This window comes from Protopterus annectens, chromosome 12.part0 (assembly GCF_019279795.1).
Source record: "Protopterus annectens isolate FY-2018-M chromosome 12.part0, PAN1.0, whole genome shotgun sequence".
In the NCBI taxonomy this organism is placed as follows: Eukaryota; Metazoa; Chordata; order Ceratodontiformes; family Protopteridae; genus Protopterus; species Protopterus annectens.
Genome location: NC_056746.1, coordinates 1,184,472,463 through 1,184,497,927, shown reverse-complemented (window position 1 = coordinate 1,184,497,927; position 25,465 = coordinate 1,184,472,463). Strand labels below are relative to the sequence as shown.

The window sequence follows — 25,465 nt, the reverse complement described above, 5'->3', positions numbered from 1 at the left end:
GAACATTAACAGGGGACAAACTAGTTGGTACATACCCCTGTGGTCATTGCAGTTTCTGTGGTTATATATTAAAAACCAAAAGTTTTACGAGTAAAAACACTGGTCCATCTATATGACATCTAATTTTTCGGAAACTGCAGCTCAGACTGGATTATTTATCTAGCCACCTGTACCTGCCAGGCTTTTTATGTTGGTCAGACATCCAGACAATTTCGCATTAGGATATCAGAACATTTGGGGGATATTAGAAATTGCAGGATTACAAATGCACTATACAGACACACCATTAAGCATCCCACTGCTAAATTCTCATTCTGCATTATTGATAACATTATTGGAAACCGGGCATTTAAAACAGGATGGCATGACATTTTAAACAACAAGGAGAAAAGATGGATAGTCAAACTTGGTGGGCTTTTCTCACCGGGACTTAATGACAAAATGTGGTGTATTGTTCCAACATTTTATTATTTCAGCTCAATCGTTGATGATCTAATCATGTGGTATTCTCATTATAACCAAAATGTGATTTACTGTTATAACTTTTTAGTTCTTTATTTGTATTGCAGCTCAATCATTGATGGTCTAATTATGTGGTTTTCTCATCAGGATCTTATGACATAATGTGAGCTACAGATTTATTGTATTAATCTATTATCTTTATTTTTTACATTTCATACAGCGATTTTTTTCACAATACTAAGGAAACATTTTGTTTTTCACTTATAATGTATCATGACTTTTTGGTACAGACTATGGTAGACTAGTCTTTTTGAATGTTTTGTAACTATTTACTTTTCATTTTATTAACAATTCTTCTTTTCTGACAGGAAGTGATGTCATTCCTTCCTGGAAAGGTATATATGGAGCATTCTCACTCTATGATTGTAACTACTGAGGAAAGCTAAATAGCCGAAACCGGTCTAGTTTCAGTGCAATAAACTACTTTTAGATCCATTCGTGGTGCTGGCTCATTTTCTTCGGTTTGTACAGAAATGGATGCAGTGTGCTATCCATTTGGAAATGGTTTGCTTTGAAATGGCCTTGCCCTCTGCCCCTGTAGCAAAGCTGACTAGCAGCTGGTCAGATTTTCTGAAAGGCTTAGTCCTGTCAAGGTAGAACCTGAGCTGTCTGAGCACGTCCAAGGAGTGCAGGATCCTCTCCCCTTCATTCTGAGGATTAGGGAAAAAGGTTGGTAAATGGAAGGATTGGTTTAAAGCCACACTGGATACCACCTTGGGCATAAATGATGGGTTAGTCTTGAGGGAGACCCTGTCAGCATGGAAAATAATGAAGGGTTCCACAGCCATTAGTGCCTTTAGCTCAGACACTCTTCTTGCTGAAGTGATGGCTAGAAGTAAGACTGTTTTCCAAGAGAGATATTTAAACTCTGCTGTAGCAGCAGGTTCAAAAAGGGGGAAGTGTGAGCTTCTCTAGTACAAAGTTAAGGTCCCAAGCAGGGGTGGGAGCTCTCCTTGGGGGTCTTAAATTGTTAGCTCCTCTCAGGAACTGTTTGACCAGAGGGTGAGAAAAGAGAGGTGGCTCAGTATTATTATGAGCTGAGATGGCATAGGCATGAATCTTAATTGATGAGAAGGATAGGCCTTTGTGGAGCAGCTCTGCTAGGTAATCTAGGATTTGTGGTAAGGAGGGCATGGTTGTGTCCCTTCCTAGAGCCTGGCTTCAAGAACAGTATATTTTCCACTTTTCTGAATAGGATTTCCTAGTACTAGGCCTTCTGGCTTCAAGGATGACGTGCAGCACCCGTTTGCTGAGGGTTACTGGTGGTGTGTTCAGGGAATAAGCCAGGCTGCAAGGTTCAGTGTTTGCAGCTGAGGATGTAAAATCTGTCCCTTCTGCTGGGACAGCAGGGAGGGTGTCTGATATAGGTGCCAGGGTGGCACTGTTGTCAGACTGCATAGGAGTGGGTACCAGTGCTGGCGTGGTCAGTCTGGTGCAGTAGGGACGGTCCTTGGTCTGTCCTGCTTGATCTTGAGTAGTACTTTTGAGAGGAGGAGCAGAGGGGGAAAGGCAAAAATTGAGGCATTTTCCCATGTAAAGGATAGGGCATCCACTCGTCATGCTTGGCTATGGGGATTTCTGGTGTACAATTTGCTCAATTGATGGTTTTGGGGGGAGGCAAATAGGTCCACCTCTGGTCTCCCCCACCTGTTGATTAGAAATTTGAATGAGTTGGGTTCCAGTTTCCATTCGTGTGGGTCCAGTAGATTCCTGCTTAAGTCGTCTGCCAGTGAATTTTGTTTGCCTGGCAGGAATTTAACTTGCAGGTGCACTTGGTTGCTCAAGGCTGTGTTCCACATGGCCATGGCTAACCTGCAGAATGGGTAGGAATGAGTTCCCCCTGCTTGTTTATGTACCGCATAACTGTGGTGTTGTCTTTCTTTATCAAGAGTTGTCCTGGAAGGATAAGGTAGTTGAAGGCTGCAAGAGCATTCTGTACAGCTAACATTTCTTTTTGATTGATGTGCAGATGAATTTGTCCTGGGCTCCATTTGCCTTGAATGCATTTGCCTGCCATGCGAGCCCCCCATGCATAGTCTGATGCATCAGTTGTCAGGGTTTGGGTGGCGAGGGGTTGAGTGAAAGGAAGTCCCTTGTTGTTGTTGCAAGCCTCTGCCCTTAGACAAGGAATGATAGAAATCAATGTTTCCAAGTCCTGAGAATGTTGACACCAGAGACGTTTTAAGTACCACTGAAGTTTCCTCATATGCAGTCTTGCATATGTAATTAGTAGAATGCATGAGGCCACGAACCCTAGGGCTTGCAGTATTTTTCTTGCAGATAGCTGGGTTTTGGTGGCCATTAGTTTGTAGTAATTTGTCAAATGAACCTGCTTTTCTGGACAGAGGAATGCCATCTGGGAAGTTGTGTTCAAGCTTGCTCCCAGGATTACAATACTTTGGCTGGGCACCAGATATGATTTGTTTTTATTGATGGTGTACCCCAGAGAAGTTAGAAGTCTCTTTACAAATGCCAGGTGCTGAAGTAGCAATTCCTGTCTGCCTGAATAAGGCAATCGTCCCAAGTATGGGTAAATTTGAATATTTCTCTGCCTGCAGAATGCAATGGCTGGAGCCAGGCACTTTGTGAATACCGTGGGTGCAGTAGATAAGCCAAAGGGAAGTGCAGAGAACTGCCCTGAAACGTAGATATTTCCTGCAAGATTCCCTTATGGGGATGTGCAGATAAGCTTCTTTTTAAGTCTAAGGTGATTAGCCAAGAGTCCTTGGCTAGCATAGGAAGCAGCTGTTGTAGTGTAAGCATTCTGAATTTTGGGGTCACCAGGAAGGTGTTGAGAATGGACAGATCCAGGATAGGGCTCCATGAGCTCTCTTTTCTGGGCACCAGGAACAGTCTAGAGTAGAAATCCTGTCCCCTTTGCTCTACTGGAACAGGTTGAATAGCCCTGATACCGAGAAGAGAAAGTACTTGCTTTTGAGCCTCTGCCCACTGGTTTGGAGGAAGGTCTGGCAACCTGCTTGGGGTTGACAGTGAGTGGAAGTAGAATCTGTATTCCTGGGATAAAATGTTTAGGACCTATCGGTCCTGGGTAATGGACATCCAGTTTTTTGCATGCAGGGCGAGTTTTCCTCCTAGGGGTGCAAGTACTTGGGCATGGCTGGGAAGGATGATAGACAAGTCATTGTGAATTTTTCCATAAGGGGGGTGACTTATCACTCCCTGTTTTTGAGGTGGGAGCACTCCATTGTTTAGATCTCTGCGTACCCTGAGACTGTAGCCTTAGTGTTCTGTTGCCCCTGGGTTTGGGCTGAGAAGGTCTGGGAGGGACTGGAAAGGAACATTTTTTTGAATACCTACTGAATCTAGGTGGCTGCACCTGTAAGAAATCTTTAACAGTTTGTATAGATTTAGCTTTTTCCTCCATCTTTTTAAGAACTTCTTCTGCTTTTATGCCAAACAAACGTTCCTGGTTTAATGGAGCATCTAGTAATTTTGCTTTGACATGGTCTGGCAAGATTTGTTCCTTCAGCCAAGCATGCCTTCTCAGTACAGACCCAGTGACAGCAGCCCTGGAAGATGCTTCTAAGGCATCAAAACCACACTGCAAAGTATGTTTACTAACTTGGTTTGCAGAATGCATTAACTCTTGTAAATCTTTATTTTCTGCACAATCTGGAAGCAACAACATTTTCTGTTTAAGTAGTTACATAATATGCTGCTGGCACTTCAACATATGAAACTGGCAATTTAAAGCACTTATGGCAGGTGTTGCAGAGGTATATAATTTCTTACTCCATCTGTCTAAAGCTATAGAATCCCTGTCCGAAGGGGTAGGGTTTTTGGCTGTAGTAGCCTTAATACCTTTAGGTCCCTGGGAAATGGTCTCTGGATCCGCAGTGGGATTCTTAAAGAGAAATTTGTGTGAACCAGGTACTCTATATATAGTACCTGTTAGGCTTTGTATGAGCTGGTGGTAAAGCATCAGGAGTAAGACTGGATTCCATGAAAACATCATCTACAATATCCAGGACAGGGGGTATAGCTAGAGGTCTGTGTTGAGGCAAGTCTAAAAATTCTCTGAGTCTCTTTTTGGACTGTGGGTAGTCCTGGAATTCCAAGCGGAAATGCTCTCTTAAGGTACGCAAGGTTTCACCAAAAAAAATGTCCTCTGGAGGGGAGGCAGAGGGAATGGAATCCTCTGCATCTGAATCCTCACAGGTAGATAAGGGAATGTCCTGGTGATCAGTCATCAGACTCATGGCCTGTAGAATCAGAAGGAAAATCCGCCCTTTGTCTTTTAGAGGGGGAAGGCTGGCTTTCCCTAATTGAAATTATAAGGTCTTCAGCCATTCTAAGCATTTGTTTCTGTGGCATGGGAGCTTGAGCATGCTCTTTGGTCGTCGTTTTTTTAGGCAACTCTGGGTCTGAGAAACTCAATAGTTTTAGTCAGAAACGAAGTAGACAGTTTAATACGAACATCGGAAGGTCGGAATAGACCCTCAGAAGTCAGTGCCTGCACAGCAGCTCCAGACCCATCCAAGGTAGAGACATCCGCAGGTTCCATAATTGAAGAAGCATCTTGTGGCATACCGGACTCTGAATGGGTCTCAGTAGAGGCCTGCAAATCTGTAGAAGCAGGTATCAGGAGCTGCGAAAGCATCTCACTGAGTACTGGTGGACTGGCGACTAGCCTACCGGAAGCGTCGTTGGCAGTTTTGGACCTATGTGGTCTGTCTCTGTCTTTACCCTTACTTCTTTTTTGGAAGATCAGTAGTCAGATGGCTTTTTGAAGCTATTTCGGAATATAGAGAATGAGCGCGAAAGAATTTAGTGAGAAAGATAGCCCGACGATGAATAGTTCTGCATTAAACAAGGCACAAAACTGACAGCGAGGAACGTTGTGGTCTGGGCCTAAACAGGTGATGCAGTAAGAATGAAAATCTCTGTGAGGTATTTGCTTTCCACAGGCAAGACAATTGTTATCTTTTTCCTGACATCGGTTAGAGCAAGAAAAAAGGATCCCCAATGAGGTACTTAGCTTTAGAAGACTTCAGGTTTGAAACTAATTTCAGGTAGTGGCCGACTGGCACTTGCGAACTCCTTCTGCTTCGGGAAACGCTGATGTAATGGCATCTGCTGCATGTTTTACAGCCCTGATGACCTGACATCATGGAAGAGGCGACAGCATCCGACGCAGAAATCCCAAGACTCTGGTATTCGGGCCGACTGAGGGCTACCTGCAGGCAGATAACCCAAGTGTGATGACTGCAACAGTGAAACACGAAGAACATCTCCCCAATCCCTGGAGAACTATATTAGTAATTAATACAGTTATGTCAGCAGCAGAAAAAAAAACCCAAAACTGAACAAGCATGGCTGCAGAAAGAGCCAACTGTGTCCATCTCCTTTGTATATCTACTCCACAGTATTACCATTCTGCTGCAAAGGTGGCAATCTGTACAGTGCAAGTTTTTAATGTTTCAAGAGATCGCAAAAAAGGTGGTGAAAAACGGAGATATATCTGCATAAAGGCCAAGGGAAAAAATAGCTAAGAAATGGTTTAAAATTAACAATGGACTAAAGAAGCAACAGAATTATAAGTTGTTATGGATGTTATCTCCAATGAAAAACTATGACTAGCATTAAGGACAGGTTGTAAACAAAAGGCAAGGGAAAGAGAAACTGCTAAGAACGTTTTTCACTTTAGCAACTCTGTATATTTACCTTAACTGTGAGGAATGCAATGTTTGGGAATTCCTTGACAAATCCAGCTATCTGCTTGGTACCATCGTTGTCATACAGCCAGGGACGACGCTGAACTTGTACCTGTAGCAACATACAAGATGAAAAAAAAATTAAATCTAGAAACAACCATATCAAACAAAAACAATTCATATTCATTTGTCTATATTTTCCTTACACCTTGACGTGCCTCATCTTTGATACATCAAGATTCTTACCTTGAAATGGAAATTCCACAGGGCAGATACAGCAAACAAAATTAGCCTAAGAAATGCAAGTGGACTTCTTAAAATGAATGCAACTAAATGTTACTAAGGAAAACTGGGAAAGGTTCTGAGGTTGGACTGTTGGGGTACTACTGTTTTGCAACAGGATATTTAATTAAGCTCAGTTTCAGTTTTTTTTTGCTTTATTTTTGGCAGATCATGAAACGGCAATCTAAAAAGAGGATACAATAACTGAATGGGACAGAAACCCTTATCTAGCACATTCTTTTTTCATTTACAGAAAATAAGTACTGGCTACATTATCCCTACTTTACCACAGACCCCCCCCCCCCCCCCCACACTGAGGGTGAGTAAGCTTGCACTTTCTTTTCATTTTAGAGAGTTCCTTCTCAAAGTATTTTTACTGAGTTGACAAACAAATAAGAATAAAAGAAAAGCTGCTGTTTTCAAAAATGTAATGAATACCAAGGGAATGGGGGATTCAAGGCACAATCTCAAACGATGTAGTTCTGTCAACCTGGCAATTAATGGGTAAAAAAACTTCAAACCTTTTTGTTAAACATATTTTACTATATTTAAATATACATTATAAAGAAAACTTTTTAAAATGACATAGACTGATTGGGGGATATTTGACACTTGCACATTAACTGTTTGGCTGCCAATGAAGTGACAACTGACAAAATGTCATGGCTACTGTACTTTACAAATATTTACATTTTTTGCAGTTTTATAGCTAGATCTGGCTGAAATGTGGTGCTTCAGCTAAATTTAAGCACTAGATTGCAAAAACGTATAGAATATGGTCAGAACAGACACAGCTGGGATACTAGACTGATGCAGATCTGCAGAGGTGCAGAATGACTGAAATGAATTCCATTTCTTTACAACACAATATACTTTGGTTGCAACGGTGATCACGAATATGAAACTGAGAATGTTATAATTACTACAAAGAATACATAACAGAAATATTGGAAGGTGTTTTTGAGGAGAACACATTTAACGAGAAGGGGAAGAGAAAAGGGAGCTATTCAATTTTGAGAGACTCTAAATACCTGTAGGAATGGATCTGTAATATTCTGATATATCTGTATTGAAATGATATTTTGGTTGATATCTATATAATTTCAGGGAAAGCACAAAATAATACACAGGTCACAATTAGGCAGTCAAACATTACAAGTTGCTGTCACATATTAAATAAAGACTAGGGTACAGGTCAGGTATTATCTAGACCTTCCTTTCTGCACGTCCAATGCAATTCCAAACTGACTGAAGCTACTGTTGGCCCTGCATTCTTTTTTTTACTCTCTGTCTGGATCAGGATTACTTACTCTGGAAACCAGTTTCTAGAACTGGAGGAAGAGGACATGTAGATTATGAAGTGTGAGGCATACTTTGTATCCAGAAAAGCCAAAGACATTCAAGTACAAAATTAATTTATTACTGTGTTACACAATATTACTAAACCAGCCATTAATATTTAATTGTTGACTACACACGTGTGTATACATGACACACAAATTACACTGTCTCATCTATGGCAATACTCCTTACCCATTCCTATTGAATGCGTACCTATCGAAGTCAAAGCTTGAGTAACAGCACTGTACAGACATCTCTTCCTACCCACACTATCACCCCATCTCATTCCTATCATGGATCTTTTGGGAGAGAGAGTATTATCATAGGATCTTAGGAGGTTACTAGGCTAATGGCCCTGGGGCCCTTACAAGCCTAGCCAACAGTTTATCTCCAAAAAGAAACTTCAGTTAGCATCTGTCACCCATGTCAATGAGGGACACAGGTGGAACCCCTGGGACATATTTGTGTTTTCCCATCCACTCTTCAAGGTTGCGCTTGAAGAGGGTCAGTGAGGTACTCTTGTTTGACATGTATGGGAAGTCTGTTCCAGAGACGGGGCAACCTCTAAGAGACAAACCTGTCTCTCCAGCGGGTTTTGTTGATGTCGCATATTAGATTCAGGCCTTTCGAGTGGGTAATACGTGAGGAGTTAGACTTACGGATATGGAGCATCTCTAGTAAGGCAGGGTCCGAGATTGCCTTGTAGGTGAGACACAAATCACCTCTGAACAATTTGTACAATACCAAGTAGAGCGATAGTGATTTGAGCCTGTCTGCATAGGACAAGTTTTCGAGGCCATGGATTCTTTTTGTGAGGTATTTCTGTGGCCTTTCCAGTTGGTGGAGATGTTTGGAGAGGTACATACCAAGTTATAAATTATTGGTCTAATGAGGGATGAATATAGAGAGATAATAGCCTCCTTTTTTTCTGGATGCAATCCTTTTACTTATGAGATGAACCAAGTAAAAGGCCAAAAGTGAAATTGTTATCAACCTGAGTACCCAGGTCTCTCACCACAGGGTGTGTGCTTAGAGGGTTGCCATTGATGTGGTAATCAGTAGGGGCCATGTTTTTGCTGAATGGTATGATACATTTTTTTGCGTTTAGCTTGAGGCCATGACTTTGGCAGCAGTCATTAGTTGCTGTGAGACCCTCTTGCAGTATGTTAACATCATTTGGGGAGTCAATGACAACATCGAACTTACAGACGTCCGCAAACTTGGTTAGCCACAGGCCTTTTTGTCAGAGAAGTAGATATCAAACAGTATGGGTCCCCTGACAGACCAGAGGTGGAGGCACCTATTTTGACCTTGAGGGTCCTGTCAGTGAGCCAGTTGGCCATCCACCTGATGAGATAGGGATTTACGCTAACTTGTGTTAGCTTCTCGATGATGCCCAAGTGAGGGATTGTGTCAAAGGCCTTGGCCAAGTCAAGGTAAGCTGTATGTACTGACATTCCCTCAACCAGGGCCTTGGTGACAGTCTCAAAAAAGTCAACCAGGTTCAACAGGCAAGATCTGCCCTTTATGAATCCGAACTGGGTGGGGTCAAGTGCTTTCAAATTGCCTATGTCCTTGTTTATAAGACCCATAATAATATACTCCATGGCTTTACAGATCAGACTTGTCAAGCTAATGGGGCAATAGTTTCCAGGGTCAGTACTGGCATCACCTTTGTGCATGGGCATGACAATGGCAGTTTTCCACAATACTGGAATGAAGCCTGTACCTAGGCTGTGGTTGAATAGGGTGCTCAATGGCGATGCCAGTTCTTACTGGATTTGGTGGAGAATACAGTCTGGGATACTATCAGGTCACATGGAAGCTGTTCTTTGCCTTGTATAGGGCCTTTAACACTTCATCTACAGAGATATGAGGTGCGGGATAAGTATCGGGGATGTCAAAGGGGCCTTGGGGGGACAGGGGGGTGAAGTTTGCACTGAACCTTTCTGCTAGCAGGTTGGCTAAGTCAACAGGACTAGTGTAAGTGATACTGTTAAGTACTAATTTAGAACAAACCTGGGCCTTGCCACGGAGGTTTCTGACATAATTGAAGGAGGCTTTGTGGTTTCCCTTTGTTTTGGAGTCTAGTTCTGATTTATAATTGGCTTTGGAAGTTTTCACGAGTGATCTAATTTGCTTATTGAGGCTAATGAGGAAGTTTTTCCAATCTGGATTTTTTTTCCTTTTTACCCTTGAACAACAGTTTCTTCCTTTTGTTGTAAAGCCTGTTGAAAGAGGATGTCCACCAAACAGGTTTGTTTTTCCTTGAGGAGCAGGCTTTAGCTCTTTTGGGTATGGTTGAGTCCATGCAGTTGTACAGGTGCTTGTATACTGCTTTGACCTACTGTTCAGCATAGCCATCTGCATCCTCTGAGGGGGGTGGTGGTGTGAAGCTGCTGATACCCTCCCTTAAGAGGTTATAGTCAGCTTTTTAGAAGTTTTTTTTTTAACTTGATTATGGCTGGGGGGGGGTTGGATGGGATAGAAAGTTCGAATGAGACAGTCTGATGATCTGATCTCACCAGGGAGGAACATACTATGGGAGTGACGCAGCGGTTGTCCATGTTGTGAGAACCAAGTCCAGCATGGTATCTCCCCTTGTGGGGGATGAGACGAGCAGGTCTAGTGCGTTAGAACTGATGAAGTCAAGGAATCATTGAGTGAGTGCATTAGTGCAGGAATAGTTCATCCAGTCTATGGTGGGGTAAGGAAGTCACCAAGAATCAGGGTATGGGGGGGTGTACCTTGATGGAGTCAAGTAGATCCAGGTAAGAGGAGTGGATGTCCTGAGTCATGGAGGAGGGTCTATAGGTAGCTATAACTTAGATGGGTGTCTTGCGAACTGTCAGTTGCACCTGGATAAGTACCAGTGCGACATGCTGGCGAACCAGTCTAGAGGTGTGCCTGTCCTTAATGAAGATAAACACTGGATCACCCTTAGACTTCCCGACCTCATTTTGGGGTCAGAATGTGCATGAAAAGACATATAACCTGGTAAGGCAGGACTGCACAGACATCGGCATCTTCCAGTGCAAGGACAGCCTCCAATGAGTACATTTTCAGGTTAAGGCTCCTAGTGTTAAGCAGCATGACCTTCAATTTGCTTTTTGACAGTTCCTATAAACTTAAGCATCAATCACTTGGTTGTCAATGAAATGACACATGGCAGAATGTCACAGGGACTGAATTTTAGAAACATTTACATTTTTTGCAGATACTAGAACTAAAGCAGGAGTGCATAGTACTACATACTTTCTGTAAAGCATGGCAAAACAAGTGTTACATAGAGTGGGATAATCGGACTTTACTGTATGATTCTCTACCCCCCCCCACTCCCTAATATAAATGCACAAAGCAGTATACAAATTATAGAAAAATAAATGTTACTTTTGTCATGTTAATGTCTTCCCACTGCAGATTAATTCTGTTGGTTTACAGACAGCAAAATAAAGCACCATTTGTATTAAAAAGTATAGCAACACCTATTAAACATTTTATTTTAAACATAAAATAAGTTGTCACAAGCATTCTTAAAATTATGCTTTAGCGTAATGTAAAGCTCTTCTGTGTAGGCTGGAACTGCTGCTGGTAGGCTCAACACGCTAATATATAGAGTGAGGCCATGTATTATAAAACTGTGCTATGCTGGACAGTCAGATTACACAGCCCTTATTCCTACTGACCTATTAACACAGTACATAATGTAAGAATTCTTAAATGGAGATGCTCTTGTAGCTCACTGCTATTCTCTGCACCGATGTAGGAACTGTAATAGTAAACAGCTTCATACATTCAGCTCTCCGTTATATGACAGTGCTGGAGGGAGAAAGGTGAGGGAAAACAAGAATTTATTTCTACTTTGTGCAATGTTAGCAACCTAATACTGCCAGGTGATGTTAGCCGCACTGTCAAAAAAATGGCCATAACCTATTACTGCAAGCATTTTGGGGGCTTACAGTCACTCAAAGTAAGATCTACAATTTAGATGTCTTTGCTCTAGTATAAAAAAACTTTAAGAGTCACTCTGGGACTCTACATTACTACAGAGAAACTTCAATATCCACTTTCTGGAGGAGCAAGGGATAGTGGACATCTAGGTATTGGAATATACACAGTTGACCCATCTTTGAATCAGTCACAAGTTGCCATTATACCTTCAAGCCTGCCATGGAACGCACATAAATTTCCCTATCACATGCTTAGAAACTTCTAAAACAACTGAAAGATGGGAAAAATAATTAAGGCAGTCAGTAATACACCTATAAAGTAAGATGCTCTTCGCATGCCAAAAACCTAATGACAGCCATTCATAAGAGTAAAACTGCAAATAAATGCTCCACAATATTTTTGAAGTTGGAAACATTCCAGCTTTCATACATGATCTAATAACTGGCTACTTATACTAGTAATTGTTTAGGTGAACTCACCTGTTGGTGAAGAGACTCCACAAACCATTCATCTCCGAGAAAATTACAGGCCATGTCCACATCGCCATTATATATCAGAATTCTGTACTTCTAAAAGCAAGGAGGATAAATATACTGTTTGGCATAATGTTTTAAATATAAAAGAGGCTCCATTCACATGCAAGAATTAAACCACGTTAAAGAACAGATTTTATTCACTAACAAAAGCTATGCTTCTACAAACGGTGTAATGAAGTACATTATTAACAATACTGAATGGGAAAAAGTTATCTCTTTTCACTGACAACAGCTCCTGCTATGTTAAAAAAATAAATCAGGACATTAATCTTAGCTAATCACTCTAGTTCATTTCAAAACAGGCCATCATTGTTAATGCTCAACAAGCCATTAAATGGAATAAAATATGTATTTTTCATGCTGAAAGGAGTTAACTGGATTGAGGAAAATATTCAGCATGAGAAAATGTCTATAATATGACAAAATATGTAGTTAAATTACAACATGTGCTGACAGTATTACATAGAGACATGGCCACAAACCAGATACATTCACACATCCAAGCAGTGAGTCATAAACAGACATTGTCTGGGACTCAATAAACTCCATGTAGGCTTTGCACAAAGCCTTCATGGTGTTCCTATGTTTGCACTGTGAGCAACAGCACTTAATGAATATTCATGCCACGACTCACCTTCAAATGTAAGCAAGCAGGGCTTTGTGGTGGCCAGGAAACGTGTAAAGCAACATGTACAGTGAAAGTACAGTTTTGTACCTACCATAAATGCAGATGTTCGAGGATCTACATTGCTGCAGTCATGACCTGTGGGTAGTCCACTGTCCTCGGTCGGCCCGAATACCAAAGAGCTAGGCTGGCGTCGGTCATTGTCGCCTAGAGCTGACGTCAGTACGCAGTAGTACTTAAGCGCATGACTGACGCCATATCCTCTGTCTTTCTTGCCCCAGATGTCAGAAGGCCTAAAAATGAAAGGCCCGAGCCAAAATAGTAAACTCCCAACAACCACCAGAGTGGAAATAAAGAGTATCCCAAAAAGAAACCCAACAACCACAAACTATAGAGGGGAAGGAGGGAGGGATAATTGGACTGCAGCAATGTAGATCCTCGAACATCTACATTTATGGTAGGTACAAAACTGTACTATGTTCTTCGTCTCACATTGCTGCAGTCATGACCTGTGGGTAGAATCCCAAAGCAAAGGAAAAGGGAGGCTGGCAAACTACAAAGCATTAGGAGCTGCTAACATGCCCTGTAAAACTGCAGTGGCAAACCCAGCCCTGGACTTGGAATAGAGAGGGACATGGTAATGTTTAGTGAAAGTGTGTACTGAACTCCAAGTAGCTGCCTCCAAAATATCCTTAGTAGCTACACCCCTCAAAAAAGCAGTAGAAGTGGCAGTAGCCCTAGTAGAATGAGGTCTGATCCCAGCAGGAACATCCTTCCCATGATGACAATAACAAAAAGCAATACAATGACCAATCCACTTTGAAATAGTCTGCTTTGAAACAGCTTTCCCTTGTGAACTCAAAGCAAAAGAAACAAATAACTGTTGAGTCTGTCTGAACTCCTTAGTTCTGCTCAAATAGTAACGTAACTGCCTGTGGATATCCAAAGAATGCAAGACTTTTTCCCCTTTATTCTGGGGATCAGCATAAAAAGTAGGCAAATGAATAGACTGGTTCAAGGCCACATTAGAAATCACTTTAGGCATAAAAGTAGGGTTAGTTCGCAAAGAAACTCTATCCTTATGAAATATCAAAAAGGGTTCAACTGCCATGAGTGCCTGCAATTCAGATACCCTCCTAGCAGAAGTAATGGCCAACAAAAAAGCAATCTTCCAGGACAAAAAACTTCAGTTCAGATGTAGCTGCAGGTTCAAAAGGAGGTAAAGTAAGTTTCTCCAAAACAAAATTGAGATCCCAGGAAGGAGTAGGAGCTCTACGTGGGGGTCTTATATTCTTTGCCCCTCTAAGAAATTGTTTGAACAAAGGATGAGAAAATAAAGGAGGGTCACAATCATAGTGAGCAGAAATGGCTGCAGCATGAACCTTCACAGAAGAGAATGACAAACCCTTGTCCAGTAATTCAGTAAGATACTGTAGTGCAAAACTCAAATTAGGCACTGAAACATCAAAACCCTTTGCAGTGCTCCAAAGAAAAAATATCTTCCATTTATCAGCATAAACTTTTCTAGTGCTAGGCCGCCTAGCTTCCAAAATGACATCTAAAACCTGTTGAGGAAGTTGAGACCCCACCGGCTCCATCACAGAATACGCCAGGCTGTCAGATGGAGGGACTGCACCTGAACATTGAGAAAATGATTGTTTGACTGGGACAACAAATGAGGAACCTGTGGCAGAGGCCAAGGAGGCTCCTGGATTAAACTCCTCAGCAGAGGATACCAATGCTGACGTGGCCAATCTGGTGCTATTAGAATCATGCAAGGCTTGTCCCGCCAAGGAGGAAAAGCATAAACGTGAAGGTTGTTCCAACTGAAAGATAGAGCATCCACTTTCCAAGCATCTGGGTGGAACATCTTTGTGCAAAATTTTGGAAGTTGAAAATTCAGTGGAGAAGCGAACAGATCTATGTCTGGAGTTCCCCAAGCCACAGTCAATAGTTTGAAAACCTGAGGATCCAGTTTCCACTCGTGGGGATCCACCATTTGCCTGCTCAATATATCTGCTAGGGAGTTTTGTGCTCCTGGCAGAAACCGTGCTTGAAGATTGATTCGCAAACTCAGAGCAGTCTCCCATAAAATCATTGCTTGTCTGCAAAGAGGGTAGAAATGCGTTCCCCCCTGCTTGTTGATGTACCACATGACTGTTGTGTTGTCTGTTTGGATCAACACCTGTCCCGGCTGAAGTAGGTCCTTGAAGGCCATCAAAGCAAATTGGACTGCTAACATCTCCTTCATGTTGATATGCAAATGTAGTAGTTTGGGAGGCCACATGTCTTGTATCCACTTCCCATTGAAGTGTGCTCCCCAAGCCAAGTCCGAGGCATCCGTCGTTAGGATCTGACTCGCCTCTGGTCGGGTCACAGAGAGTCCCTTGTTTAGGTGACATTCCTGAGCCCACCACAGGAATTCCCTCTGGATGCAAGGTATAATCCGAATGACAGTGCCCAAACCGTGGCAGTGTTGAGCCCACACACTTTTGAGATACCATTGCAGCTTCCTCATATGCAGTTTGGCATTGGGAAGTACTAGAATACAAGATGCCATGAACCCCAAGGCTTGAAGGACTGTCCTTGCAGTCAGCCTGGACATTACTGATAACTGCTGGAAGTATAGATGAAGAGTTCTTTGTTTGTCCGGGGTCAGAAATGCCATCTGAGAAGCTGTATTCAGTCTCACACCCAGAAAGCACATGTCCTGAGAGGGCACTAGACTGGACTTTATTTCGTTCACAGAATACCCTAGGCACCTTAAAACTGCCATTACATACTGGAGATGTTGTAGTAATTTGTCTTTGTTTTGAGCAAGAATCAGGCAATCGTCCAGATAAGGATAAATTTGTATTCCTCTATGTCTGAAGAAAGCAATCACAGGAGCCAGAACTTTTGTGAATACCCTGGGTGCAGTAGATAAACCAAAGGGCAATGCAGAGAACTGATAATGAGAAGTACCAGCCCGAAATCTCAGGAATCTCCTGCAGCTGGACCTGATAGGGATGTGAAGATAGGCCTCTTTGAGATCCAGGGTTACCATCCAGTGATCTTTGCCTATCACAGGCAGAAGTTGTTGTAATGTTAACATCTTGAACTTTGGAATTTATAGGTAGGTATTGAGAATGGACAAATCCAGAATTGGCCTCCAAGTGTTTCCTTTCTTTGGCACTAGGAATAGACAGGAATAAAATCCTAGGCCTACTTCTGACGGAGGGACCACCTGAATTGCCTCCATCTGCAAAAGCAAAGAAATTTGCTCCTGAGCCTCCAGCCTTTGCTGAGGAGGCACATCCAGCATGCCTTTGAAAGGAGGAAAAGCGTGAAAATAAAACTTGTAACCTTGATTTATTATATCCAACACCCATTTGTCCTGGGTGACCAAATTCCAGTTTTGTTTGAAAAGTCCCAACTTTCCTCCTAGAGGAGCTGCCAGTAAAGAAGGGTCTGGCAGCGGAAGATACAGGTCATTGGGTCTGCTTACGAAAGGGCTGACCCCTGCCCTCACCAGAAGACTGTGCAGGAGAACTCCAAGTCCTAGGTCTGAAAGAACCCTGAGCGTGAGCCCTGCCTCTACCACGTCTAGACCTGCCCTTAGACTGATAATCCGAAGAAGGATAAGACCATCCTCTAGCAGGCCAATTCCTACTAAACTTAGGGGGCTGCACCTGCATAAAATCCTTGACCGTCTGCATAGACTTAGCCTTATCTTCCATCTTTTTCAAAACTGATTCCACAGGAGGACCAAAAAGTACTTCAGACTGAAGAGGAGCATCCAAAATCCGAGCCTTAACATGCTCTGACAAATTTTGATCCTTAAGCCAGGCATGTCTACGAATAACAGAACCTGTAGCAGCCACCCTAGATGAAGCCTGAAGAGCATCGAAAGCACACTGCAAAGAATGTTTGCCAACTTGATCTGATGCATGAACCAACTCCTGGAGCTCCTTACACTCTATACCCTCAGATAAAGCATCCACCTTAGATTTCAATTGGCCTAACAAAAAGTTCTGATACTTCAGCATATGAAATTGGCAATTCAAAGCCCTCATAGCTAACTTAGAGGAGGTGTACACTTTTTTCCCCCACCTATCTAACGCTCTAGAATCTTTATCCAAAGGAACTGGATTCTTAGCCACAGAAGCCCTAACACCCTTCGGACCTTGAATAATAGTTTCCGGATCAGCTCTAGGACTCTTGTACAAATACTTATGTGCTTCTGGAACTCTGTAATATCTGTCTGGCTTAACAGGGGCCGGAGGCAAAGAATCAGGATTAAGGGAAAATTCAGAAAAAACATCCTGAACAACATCTAAGACAGGAGGAATAGCCAAGGGCCTATGTTGTGGCAGAAACAAAAATTCCCTAAGCCTTTTCCGAGAATCTGAAAAATCTTGGCCTTCCCACTTGAAATGTTCCCTCATGGAATGTAAAGTCTCAGAAAAAGAAAAATCCTCTGGAGGAGAAGCAGAAGGACAGGAGTCCTCTGCATCCGAATCTGAATAGGAAGGGAAATCCTGAATTTCTTCAGCTGAGGAATCAGAGTAGTCTGAGGAATGATCTGCCTCCACTCTAGGCCTCTTCTCTGGGGGGGGCATAGAACCCCTGATCAAAGTAATCAAGTCCTCTGCCATTTTCAACATATGCTTTTTAGGAACAGGGGCTGGAGAGCTAGAACTATGACCAGGGCCAACAAGACAAGGTTTGGCCTTAGCATGGCCTTTAGCCACTGAAGTAGAAGGCCTAATAACCTTTTGTAAAGATGGAACTACAGATACCTGAGAAGCACCCTCAGCCGGGCCTAACTCCTGAGAGGCCAACTCCTGCAAAAGTAAAGGTTCCCCCTGGGATTCAGTCGAACCCTCGGCAGGATCCACATATTCAACCGGAGGCTCCGTAGAACCGGCGTCCGCAACGGACGACTCATCCGGTTTAGACCTCAAAGATTTATCCTTACGCTTTTTAGCGGTAGCGGGCGTCGGAGGATCCGACGGCATGTTATAGTTACACCATTTACCAAAAACAAGCCTGGCACAGTCTAATCTTCGTTTAATGGTGCGCTTATTAAATCTAGCACAAAAGCGACACCCGACCACGTCGTGCTCAGGCCCCAAGCAAGGAATACAGAAAGAATGATAATCCCTATGAGGTATTTGTTTCCCACAAGAAATGCAATTATTAACTTTTTCTGACATCCGGATAACTGAGGCAAGAAAAGACAAAAATTTCCCCAACGGGGTACTTAGCCCAACTTGGTCTTCGGTCTGAAACTCGGTAAATGAAAATTTCAGAATGCCGAACGGCACTTGCAAACACTGCTTCTGCTTCGGACCACGCAGCAAGAAAGACTGAGGATATGGCGTCAGTCATGCGCTTAAGTACTACTGCGTACTGACATCAGCTCTAGGCGACAATGACCGACGCCAGCCTAGCTCTTTGGTATTCGGGCCGATCGAGGACAGCGGACTACCCACAGGTCATGACTGCAGCAATGTGAGACGAAGAACATCTTAGTTACAGCATAGCAAACTGGGTTAGCGGATTATGTGGAATGCCACAAGGACCACCAGGATTTTTCATATAATAATGTATTATGTTGCAGGGACAGGACAGGACAGTGTATGTGCAGACTCCAGCATACTGAGGTAGCAGGACTGCATGAAATGCCACAAAGATGACCAGGGTTTTTCATATATTAATGGAATATGTTATGAGGACAGGACAGGACAGTGTATGTATTCAGTCTAGCATACAGGGCTAGCGGGATTGCGCAGAATGCCACAAGGACCACCAGCGTTTTTCATATATTAATGTATTATGTTGCAGGGACAGGACAGGACAGTGTATCAGAACAGGACAGTGTATGTGTACACTCTAGCATACTGGGCTAGCAGGATTGTACAGAACGCCACAAGGACCACCAGGGTTTTTTCATATAATAATGTACATGTTACAGGCACAGGACAGGACAGTGTATATAGTGCTGAGTACTGTAGAATCCCATTCCAGACAGTCTGTACAAGTTGTGTCAATGATCTGTAAGGGTACATGGACTGTCATTTATAAGAAACAGTCATGGGACGTGTGTTTACTGAAGAATAACTTGGCTGGTAGTTAGTGCTGAGGATTAAGGCTCTAGTCTCCTGCAGCTAAGGTACATGGTCTGAGCCTGAGTAAGCTAATTAACTAATCTGCCATCCTTACCTAGGGCACTTTATACATACACCCCTGAGGACCTGTACCTGCAATGCTTGTTCCCAATGGAAAAGGAAGCAGTCCATGTCTGTTCCAAAAAGAAAGCATCCCAATTTCACTGCACACTGCGGTAGTAGGCTTCAGTGTGTGTGTGCATATCTCATGTTGTTGTAGTAACAGCCCCAATGTTCCAACGTGCATTTAAATCATCTTCTGCATGCATTCTAAGATGCATCACACACACACACACACACACACACACACACACACACACACACACACACACACACACTGTCCTTAAAGGAAAAATACAAGGATGTCTGAAAATCCTACTAATTTATTACAGCAAACATTGCTCATTTAAATTTTATGCAAAGATCTATGACAGCTGTACAGTGGGAAAACACATTTTCACAGTAACTGAGATGACTTGTACATGCATAATTAATGGACAAAGTCACTGTAATATATGTGTGTATGTTTGTGTGTGTCTATATATATATATATATATATATATATATATATATATATTATATATATATATTTACATGTCTGTATGTATATATGTATGTGTGTGCATGCATGTATGTGCACTTGCGTATGAGAACACAGGCAAATCAGAGGTAACACAGGATAAGAAAATAACAGGAAATCTTCCCAGCACAAACAGGCCTTGCAGTGCCATACAGAAGTCTCTCCATAAAGTTTCTTCTCATCTCACAAAAGCAAAGACTCTAGCCAAGATCCTGAAAAGTGGTCACAGAAAGGGAACACTGCACTAAGTTGTGCCCTCTTTTGTCGACACTTGAAACATCAGTATTTGTAAGTGAAGATGCTAAAATACAGAAGATGCTTTGCAATGAGTGTAAAAAATTCACTCATTGAAGTGAATGTTTTCTCTGAGGACAGCCTGCCCACAGTAAATTGAAACCATGAATTTCTTTTTCATACTTTTTTCTTATCTCAGTTTATTCATCTACATTGGTAGTATATTTAGAATATTGGATTGTGAGGACAGAGGCTTGACAATGGGTATTATTAGGTTTTATTCAATGCTTCAATATCGGCACTGAACTGACAATATTTTTTACTTTAGGTATTCATTTTATGGCATTCTGAGCCCTGCAGCAGGGCTCAACATTCTATTATGAGCCCTCATAGAAAAGAATACCAAGTATATACGAGATCAAGTAAGATCTAGTTATGAGGAGAACGAGAAGAACCTTGAACAAAAATAAAGCACACACTACACACTCGCTACATGCCATTCTGTGGGCTGTATTACAGCAACACTGACAGATATATTAAGGCACTCATTGCTGCATAGCATGTCATTCCATACTCAGCCTTGTCAAATGCAACAATACAATGTCTAGGGGTATGGTGCTGTGACCTCAGCTTTGCATGCTGCGTAATTAGGGTACTCAACCATATGACAGAAGCATTCTGTTGTGTAGGCTGACTAGTATTGCAGCTACATGATATTGTTACATGAACAAATCTTAGTTCATTCCCATATGTGCAATCTAACAATCAATACCTTTGCATGCCCAGTAGTTGAAAATGAAGAGGAAACTTGAAATCAATGCGCATGAAAAGGCACTTTTCTTAAAAAAAATATTTGTACAAGAGTTCTGAGATAATTAGACTAGTCTTCCAAACATATGCAGAAGACATGTGACCAGACATTATAGAACTCTAATTTTTTTTTAATGGGAGCTGCACATTCACCTATATTATATTATATTAAAGATGCCATTACAGAAATGAACTCAGTATGGAAGCATATACTCCTGTCAACTCGCATAGCTTTGAAAGTTAGTAGTTTCTAAATACAGGGTGAAAACTAACAAACGTCTGGGAGCAATTGCAAATCTTGATTCTCTATTTAAAAGTACCATTATCTGCGTGACAAACAAACATTCTTTTAGTTTAAAGGCTATATTTAGATGGCTTTAATCCTAGTTCCTACTCATTCATAAACCTTCCACCCTTCTGTACTTCTCAAATAAATGCCTACCTTATTTGCTTCACTGCTTGGCAGGAATTAAAAGCATGACAAAATCCCTGATTAATTTATTTTGTTTCATTACATCCCATGCATGAATGTTTACACTGTTAACGCAGTGTTCATGTGATACTTAAAACTGTGCTTTTCCAACTGTTTTACTCTAGTAATTTTGTGTAATTACTAAAGTCCTACACACACACACACACACACACACACACACCTTTGAGTACTTGTACCCACAATGCTCTTTCCCAAGGGTAAGGAAAGCAGTTCATGCCCATTCCAAAAAGAAAACATCCCCATCTCGCTGTGTTTAAATTTTGCACATTGCGATAGTAAGTTCCTACATGTGTGCATATCTCTCATTGCTGTAGAAAGAGCCCTAATGTTCCAATGTGTGATTAAATCATCTCATGCATGTGTCAGAAGATGTATGACGCATGCTCAGAGAGTATGTCCTTAAAGGAAAAATGCAGATGGATGAAAAAAAGGAAATTTTTTTAATTGTTTAACAATTAAACATTGTGGCTGCCGCCAGCAGCCCCCTAGGAACAGCCTAGAATGCCTAGTGCTGGATCCAGCTCTGTATGGCACACCTACAAAAAATTACTCAGGAAGCTTTAACAGATGCTGAAACATGGCTTTAACTCGCAACTCATGCTCACCCCAAGGAAAAAAAAAAAACTATACTCCCCCATCCCCTTATGAAAAAAGAAAATTTAAAGTCCTTTCACTTGATAATACAACCACTGAAGTTACTCCTCAAGGCAAATTATTGGAGTTGATATTGGATGATGATCTTAAATTTGATCTGCGCATGCAAAATTGCATAAGAAAAATTCAACAAAAACTAGGGATGCTTTACAGAGCCAAAAATCTTTCTCACCAACGCAACTAAAGCTACATCTGCCACTACTTATCTCCTCCCCACACTTCTTTATGGCACTTCCATCCTTACTAACCTCCTGACATCACAAAAATCAAAACTTGAACAATGCTATAAGAAAGTTGCCAAATTTTAAGCAAATACCTCTTTCAAAACCCACCACTGCATAGCACTAAAACCCCTAAACTGGATAGAACTACTCCATCAGCTAACATATATACAGTTTCTTACCACCTATAAAATCATCCAGCAGCCATCTGCTTGTCCAGCACTAAATACATTCTACAAAACTATGTTCCCAGTAGATCCAAGTACCCAAAACTCCTGTCTGTCCACAGACCTATCAAATCTGCTGGGCATTGTCTATACCTGTACCATCTTGCTAAGGCCTGGAACTCCTTACCTGTAAACATCAGGTCAGTACCCTCCCTATTGTCCCTTGAAACCATTCTGAAAGATTTCCTAGCCAAAGCTGCCTCTGTTCTTACACAGCACCTGTATAAACTATATCCCTATATGTGAACAAGTACCTTTCTGTACTCACTTCCTTACTTTTATCAATTTCTCTCTAAATATACCATAAGCCTGCTTTTCTCTCACTTCATATTGCAATTCCTGTTTGTATTATACTAATTTACCTCTAATTTCTCAATAAACTGGCTAAAATTTCTCTAAATATTAAATAATTGTTATAATCTGTATCTGCTCTTAACCAATGTTTTCATATTATATCTAATTTGGTACAATTGTTTAGCACTGTAGATTTTTTTTGTATTATTTTTAAAGACTGTAAATTTATTGTTCTTAAAATGTTTTGTAATACTTTGAGCTTTCCCCCAAGACCTCTGCTGAAAACAGGTTCCTATGCAACTGGACTTTCCAAGTAATCAAATGTTAATTAATCTTCTTCTTTCAGCTGTTCCCATTAGGGGTCGCCACAGCGGATCATTTGTTTCCATTTCTTCCTGTCCTCTGCATCTTGCTCTGTCACACCAACCACCTGCATGCCCTATCTCACCACATCCATAAAACTTATCTTAGGCCTTCCTCTTCCTTTTAACAAATAAAACAAGTGAGTAAGGCAGACACTGCATTCTCAATGTAGTATTATTCTTGCAAAGTGATTTTCCAAATCTTAATGGAAATCTGAAAGAATGTTATATTACTACATTATTCACTCACTCCCTCCCTCACTCCATTTGGTTACCAGGACTGTCTGAGTAGAAGTCTATTTTCTTCGGAGGCCTGGACAACAAAAATCTCCAACCAGTTGTAGTACATAAAGTAGTAAGCATTTATGAACTGAATACAACTGTGGAAAACTAAATTAATCAATCATATTGCTAACGACAGGTGTAACACAATGTAATGGGCCCTGAAAGAGAGTAAAAAACTGAAAACATAGAAGTAAGGAAAGGGGTATAACACAGAGTAAAGGCACAAGGAGAAAATGGGAAAAAGACAAGGGGTGGGTGAGGAAGAAGTGAAGGTATTTGTGGGAAGACTGGAAATAGAAAGGAGAAGCGTTATAATGGTATGCTAAACAGAAGTAAAGAGATGGTAAGGAAGAGCTGAATTGTGAGAACATCTGGTGAAAAGAAAAATATTTACTTATTTATTTACATTTGTTGACCAGGAAAGTCCGACTGGACGCAGGGCCATTTTCAGCAGAGGCCCGGGGAGAAAAGCTCCACAATTAAAATATTACAAACATAGTTACAGATGAAGAATCCTAGCAATTACAATATTACAAATATAGTTACAGATGAAGAACATAGCACATTCAGTAGATAACTAGCATCTGTTCTATCCACGAAGTCATAGCAGATATTAACAATTGTTACAATAAGAAGTTACTGCCATATAATAAGTAGATAGACATGGAAGTATCAGGGCTTGCTGTAATCAAAGGTAGTTTGTGGGGTGGAAGAGAGGTCGAGGGTAGATGGAGTGGGAGAAGTTAGAGGGGAAAGTTACAAGTGCATAGCCAGCATGTTTTTAGGTGCGCTTTAAGTATAGCTTTGAAGTGGGTGCATGATGGTACAGAGGTTATTGTGTGTGTGTGTGGGGGGGGGGGGTTCCATAATTTGGCTATAACGCTGGAGAATAGTGCTTCTCCAGCAGCATTATTGGCTCTAGTAACCTGTAATTGACTTTTGTTGCTGGATCATAGTGGTCTGGTGGTGAGATAGGGTTGGAGTAGATGACCAGAACAAAACATGAATTGTATATAGGGTAGAGTTGCAGGATGAAATGTATGGGATGTTTGTAATTAAAGAAATTTACAGTTAGGAGATGGTGAAAGTGGAAGGACTTTTATACAATGGCACAGCTGAATTATTAATTGAAGTTACTAAGTAAAAGGCTACTTTGCACACAAGCCATTGTGAAAAAAACCTCATTTAGTCCTTATGGTTAGTCTTTCTTAGATCTATTAGTCATTCTTAGATCTATTAGTCAAACAACTTTCTGAAAAAAACATAAGTACAAAAGCTACACTCCAGTAGTAGGTTACTGACCAATTTTATGTACAAAAATATGACCATAGAAATGTGAACAAAAATGTATTTACCAGAGAGCCGAGTAACTTGAGATACTGGTCGGCAACACTCTTGGAAATGCGGACATAGTTTGTATATACCTGTAAGCTAGAAACACAGAAAAGAAACTGGATCAATACCAGTAAAAAAAAAAATGACAAGTTAGCTGCAGAACCATTTACCCACCTACACTAAACCCAAACCATGTAGTACTGTACTCAAGCCCCTCCATGAATCACACACTCTCTCTTGTACACCCAATTCTTTCTAATTGTGCACTATTAATAAGCACAAATAATACACCACACCTGCCCCTCATACACTTCCCAACAAAATCAAAGACAAGACACACATTACATGGTCAAACACATCCTTAGAATATGAATCTAAGGACACTTCCAATAGAGATGTCCTCTCACACAGTTCTAGCCCCTACCAACTCTGTACCAAGACAGGTGGAAATTGATCATCCTGAAAAAAAAATAATTATGCAGGCACTAACAGTAACCACAGATTTTAATGAGCACCTTGGTTAATAACCTGTGTATGCGTGTCAGTTTTCTCTACTAGATAAGTGCCCTATACATCAAATGTTCAATATAGTACCTCACACTTTCTGCTTCACACAAAACCCTTAAATATCACAATTAACACTTTTACATTAGCTGTTGTCCTTGCACTGCTAGAAATTTCAAATCTATATACATATATGCTTAATAATGCTTTCATATTCTACTGGTTATACACATATTCATAAAAGGGAGAACAGTAAGAGAAAGAACTCAAGTAAATAAATCTCTTATAAGTGAACATGTAGAAACACCACGAAATGAAATTAAAAATACTAGCTTTAAGATATTAAACATTCCAAGGACTGCACTACACAAAATCAATACAG

General features: G+C 41.3%; 1 protein-coding gene across 2 annotated transcripts in view; it reads right to left on the bottom strand.

Moving 5' to 3' along the window:
* Positions 1–25,465, bottom strand: part of CTSA (cathepsin A) — a 580,280-nt gene that overhangs the window by 14,591 nt on the left and 540,224 nt on the right. For both annotated transcript variants that reach the window (XM_044090224.1, XM_044090225.1), the window contains exons 12-14: positions 24,600–24,675; positions 12,251–12,340; positions 6,208–6,309 (exon numbers count right to left, since the gene is read on the bottom strand). In XM_044090224.1, the coding sequence (XP_043946159.1) occupies positions 6,208–6,309; positions 12,251–12,340; positions 24,600–24,675 (268 nt within the window). The remainder of the gene's footprint in view (positions 1–6,207; positions 6,310–12,250; positions 12,341–24,599; positions 24,676–25,465) is intronic.